Genomic DNA, 5,577 nt, shown 5'->3' on the forward strand with positions numbered 1-5,577 from the left:
GCTGGGGCTGGCAGGGGCTGGTGTGGCGGGGGATGCTGGCTGGCGGACGGGCTCTGCTGTGGCCCCTGGCCCATGCATGACGGTCAAGCTGCGCGGGGCTGTGATCCCTGCTGCTGGGCGCCCGTGCAGTGAGAGAAGAATAGCTGACATGCTTGCAAGGACCTGCAACAAAGCAGGGGCCAGGCCTCGCCAGCTGGGCTCCTCTCAGGCATTTCCGAGGAGCAGCTGGCCACTGCATGGCAGGGAAGGAGGGTGAGACATTCCTTTCCCGACTGCAAACATGTGGGTCCATCCTCTGTGGAGATGGAAGGAGTAAAGGGGATCCCGTCCCGTGGACATATTGGGCAGGGCTACCCCAGTGTGATTTCAGCATCCCTCCGCATGGTGTCAGTGAAAGCGGAGGAGAGGACGGGCTCTGCTGGGTGCTGGTCACCAGCCAGGGGTGATTCTCCACACTCAGGACAAAGGCAAAGCCCAGGAGACCAGGTCTTGCCACAAGCTCCTGTTTGCCCACTGTCCACGCTGCGGTCAGCAGGGCTACTGCCGAAAAACCGCTGCTAGTGTGATTTTTTTTTTTTTTTTAACTCTTCTCCAGAGAAGTTGGTGGCTGTGTGCCACGCTGTGCCACCAGCACACCCAGCTGGGAGGGCTGATGTGGCCACACAGTGGGGTGGGTCCCTCTACAGATCAGGAACAGGGGTGCCTGCAAGGTCTTTTTTTTTTTTTCTTCTCTCCAGAGCTTCAGTTTTAACTCAAGGTCCACAGACCATCACAACCACACTTTGCTCTTTCCTAAGCTAAGGCCAGGCCTTGCAGTTCAGGTCTGCCTCAGAGGCTTTGGCCAAACTCTCCTGGCATTATCATCCTCTGTCTTCTCCTCCCAAAGCAGCTCCTTCTGGGCCCAGCTGGGCTTTTTGTGTGCTTTCCAAGAAGCAGATTCTTGGAGCAGGAGCCCTGAAAAAAAGCAGACAGCTAATGGCATCTCTGTTGCTGTAAACATGTTTCTATGAAATCTTGCATTCATCCCTGAGACATGGGCTGCACTCACCCTGCCTTGTCCCCCAGGCAGCTGACCATGCACCCGTGCCCTCAAGGTGTCATTCACAGTCAAAAGGTCTTTGCACAGCTTGCTCCTGATTTGTCTGGGGCCAAGAGTGGTGGTCAGCAGAGACAAGCACATGCTGACCGTTGTGCCTAGCAAAATCTGGGCACGGGTCCCGCTGTGTACAGACTAACTCAGCTGCAAGTCAGATGCCAGGGAACTGGCAAAGCTGAGCCACAAGAAGCTCCAGACCAGGCTGGCAAAGTAAGACAACTCAACTGGTCAAGAAGTCTTGTGTTGAAAGCGGTGGGCAAAGGTGCAACTTGAGACTCTGCCACAGACTCCCCATGATTTCAGGTGACATCTCCAGGTCTTGAGCACCTGCAGAATTAGGGCAGCAATTCTTCCTGCTTCCATCCTCTGGCTGTGGGATTTCTATAGCCCAGGAGTTTCGGAGCAGGGCTCAGCATCCAGCACAGCAAGGACCTTGTTGCAGAGGATAAAGGCATGTTAGGCATGTTATATACACAGTAGTAACTGCTGACTGCCCTCCAAAAAAACTCTGTGCTGCTTTTCCTGCAGAGCAAACTTCAGCCTGCTCCCCCTGGCTTGGGTTCCATGCAAGAAGGTTTCTGATGTTGCAGAACACCAGAGGGAAGCTCAGACCATCCTTCACAGACAGGAGTTGTCTGCTCCCCCCAGGCAGGGGCCAGCAACAGCATGAGCCAGCTGCGAAGCAGAGCCCTGTGCTGGAGTAGCAGGTAACCCTTGACAGATGTGCAGCCAGCACAAAGCAAAAGGAGCAAGAGAGGAGGGAAAACAGCTGGAAATAGTAAGAGCTTGGAAGTGATCACAATTTATGCAGCAAATTAACGGCAACGAAAAGTTGTGATCCCTGGAAAGCTTTGCAAATCCCCCCTGCTATCATTAGCTGTTGGCTCTGGAGGTGGTTTGCCAAACCAGTTTTCCAGCTGGGATGATGCTGGGGGTTTTTTTCACCCGCTCCCATGCTCAATGCCTGCTTAAAGCAGTGTGCTGGTGTAAGGTCAGCCTGCCCCCAGCTCTGGCCAGGCTGAGCATGGAATAAAACCTGGGGCCAGGGCTGAGGCACAGGCAATGCATTTGCTTCTCAGCACTGATCCTGATGGTCGTCTTGTAGGAGGCTTCCTTCCCTGTGAGCAGAACTTCACATATCCCATGGCTGTGGCGGTGGGCTCCGGATAGTCTCTGTTAGCTGCAATTCTTGCAGCCAGACACCATCAAATGCAAATGCTAAGGGAAGGAAGGAAAGCCACCAGGGTCTTCGCAGTACAGCTGGGGCTGGGGCCCCAAGGCACACAGCATTCAATGTAGTGTCATCCTTCTCAACCAAAACAAATAGCAACATATGCTTCAGTCCCAACTGAATAACATCAGCAACGCATATATATATAAAGTGCTTTATTGCAGCATCAGAATAAAGAATTCTTCTCTATGAAATTTTGTAGGAATAGAAGACATTTTATATATATTATATATAAAAAACACAATAAACTTAAGGAGTGGAAGCTTAGAGATTCATCACTTAAATAGCAGTGGGCTGGACAGAATCTTTGATGGGATATAAAAATAAACGCCTGCTTAATGTCTACTTTTCTCATGGTACCCCGCAAAGCCTGCCAGTGTGTAAGGTGCTTGCGTGAGGAACAACACTGCTTCCTGTTTCTCATGCTCTGGTTCATGCCTGTATCATCCAAACCATAGAGGCAGCGAGGCAGAACAGCCACTCGGCTTTCAACCAGCTTTTAGGGGGAGGGCTCAATGCAAGAAATTTTTCTATTTGCCTTTGGATGGGAACTCCATTTATTACAGAAATTATAGTTTCTTTTTTGGGGGTCAGACTGGTTGACATACCCAGTATAAAGAGGAGGAGGGTGCAAATCCTGGGTAACAGTCCTTATTATAAGAGCACTTCCTCAGAAAGCAGCCAGTCTAACAAATTGGCTGAGCTATTGAAAGTCTCCTTCAAGAAAGGCTGTTTGTAGAGGTCCTGCTTCCATGCGTGGGTCCAATACTGGACACTAGGCACATTTAATGGGAGGTTGTTTTAAAGAAGTCTGTGCACTGATGGTAAATAAAGCCCCTCTGAGAGTTTGCTGATGTTATGATGACATACGATACGGAAGACAAAATATGAAGATGCTCTGCCGAATGACAGAAGATAACAAGCTCATCCTTCCATGGCCTCGGCCACTCAATATGTCTACAAACGCCTCCATGTCTGCTGCTGAGGCGTCCCCACACGCATCCCAGGCTCCCAGAACCAAGCCACCAGATCACTGCCACCCCCTCTTGACCACTTCTTTATGACCTGCCTCTTTACCAGAAACTAGTGAGCAAATGACCATTTGGGCTAGGGAACATGTAATAGTCATAAAAATTTACCAGGGTCTGGGTCTCCATCCATGCTTATTTGGTTGCGTCTTCCTTCTCACCCTTTACATAACACTGGTCATCTCAGACTGCACGCGTGTTGGGAAACAGATGGTGTCTGCCTATGTTTTGATAGCACCCATAACTGGAGTCTGGGGATACGAGTGTGGAATAATAGTTAAATAAGAATAATTCAGTGATAACCTGATTAATAGTTTTGTTTTACCAGCAATGAAGTCTTAGGTACTGATGACCAAGGACGCAATATTCTATCAGTAACCAAGGCAATAGGATCAACATACACTCAACGTATATAAGACGCTCCCAGAAAGACTCTCCAAAGAGCTATCAGTCCGTGGATATTCACTGGCCCTGGAGAAAGCTCCTGCAAGAAGGACAGACCTAGCACAGGACAGTCAACCAAGGACCTCTGCACCCAGACAGATGTTTTTTGGTCCAACAGTGGCCTGCAGAAAAACATGGAGTAGCCAATAGCCTTGGGTGAAACCTCTAGTCTAGAAATTACTCCATTCTTCTTTACATGTGCTTGACTTGCTCTTTTATTTCCTCTGATGCATAAAATTTGCTAAATAAAAGCTATGAACGGTTTCTGCCAGGTTCAGCAACTGAATGTCCAGGGATAAAGGTGCTCAGCCTAGTTTGTCTGCGGGAAACTTGGGAGCTCCCAAAATATGCTGGGAGAAACCGCCATGATCCTGTGAAAAGCTGAATAAAACCCAAGCAAGACCAAAGCGCCAACAGAGAGCATCATGATCCATGATCTGCAGACACCAGGTATTGACATTATTAGCACGCGTGTCTTCCTCCTTTGGAGCCACACTTGCTTGTCTGGCCAGGCAGCGAGCCTGAGGAGCACAGGGTGCGCCCACAACTTGCTTTCTCTGGGCTGCCTCTCGCTGGAGATCTGCGCAGACACAGCATGGAGCAGGGCCCCAGGCCAGCAGCAGACCAGAGAGGGGCAACGCTGGGTACTCCCAGTGGCGCCTGAGTTTTTCCCATCCCCATGGAGAGCTTGGCTTGGTGCTTTTTGCTCCTCTCCGGCAATGGCACGAGCGGTGGCTGAGCTGCCTCCTGCCCTCGGCAGGTCTGTGAGTGGGAAATGCAGGACTTTCTGCTGGGCTGTGTCACGGGTGCTCCTGAGCACTGAAACCCGCTGGGGGTTTGCCAGGGAGTCCAGGTGTGGAGGCAGGCTGGTGGTGGGACTTGCATGGGTGCTGCCACCCTGCTCCCCCAAGCACTGAGGCAGAGGGGCTGAAATGCATACAGGTGGTGTCCCCCCATGCTGACCTCCTCTGAGGTCCAGCCATGTCTGGCTTTGGCACCCAGTGTTCCCTTTCGCAGCCAAAACCGTGGTGGCAAGGCAGTCTTGCCAAGGGAGCCCAGGTGGCCAGTCTCCTCCTGCCCCACACAACCCCCAGACCCATGAAACCTTGCTAAGCTTCTCCCTGCTCCTTTCCAACTGCGCATGAAAAAACCTGAGGAGAGGGGAGGTCCCGCTCTGTACGCATGGCTGGGACAGCCCTGCCCCTCCCCAGGAGGACCCACCCCCAGTTTCAGAAGTAGACCAGTGTGTGCCAGGGCAGGTGTACAGGCAAGAGCAGGCAGCTCTGCCTGCAGCAAGACAGCTCCTCAGATGCGCCGTGAAGCCAGTAGGAGCTGAGGCCATTTCACCCAGCAGACGCTCAGCTTTCAGGTTGCATTGAAAGGTCGTAGAAAATAAAAGCAGATGGGAGCAGCCCCCCATTCCCTTTACGCCTCCCATCCCCTGCAGCTCCCTGCGTGCCAGCCCAGGCACCCTGCGGTACAGGACCACCCCGGGTGGCACAGCAGGGATCACACCGCGATAACCTCCAGTGCCCTCGGAAATCCGAGGGGGGCCGAGGCACCCCTCTGAGCGGACAAGATGGACAGCGCATCCTCCCCGCTCTGCCCGGCGCCAGTGAGGAGCCCATGAGCAGGGCCAGGGCTTCGCCAGGCTGGGCCAGAGTGGGAGCCGGTGGTGGCCATGGCTCCTCTGAGCGTGGCTGTGGCTAGTACTCCTTAGCCTCCTGCAGCTGGGAGAGGTACTCCTCCTCGGCGGGGTTGTCAGCACACCGTCGCCC

The 5,577-nt window shown here is 52.6% G+C and overlaps 1 protein-coding gene across 1 annotated transcript in view; it reads right to left on the minus strand.

Moving 5' to 3' along the window:
- Positions 1–3,758: 3,758 nt before the first annotated feature.
- ISM2 (isthmin 2) overlaps positions 3,759–5,577 on the minus strand; it is a 6,253-nt gene continuing 4,434 nt past the window's right edge. The window contains exon 7 of the mRNA XM_009319509.1: positions 3,759–3,921. Coding sequence (XP_009317784.1) covers positions 3,759–3,921 — 163 coding nt within the window. The remainder of the gene's footprint in view (positions 3,922–5,577) is intronic.

The sequence above is a fragment of the Pygoscelis adeliae genome, unplaced genomic scaffold (assembly GCF_000699105.1).
Source record: "Pygoscelis adeliae isolate BGI_AS28 unplaced genomic scaffold, ASM69910v1 Scaffold71, whole genome shotgun sequence".
NCBI classification, from domain to species: domain Eukaryota; kingdom Metazoa; phylum Chordata; class Aves; order Sphenisciformes; family Spheniscidae; genus Pygoscelis; species Pygoscelis adeliae.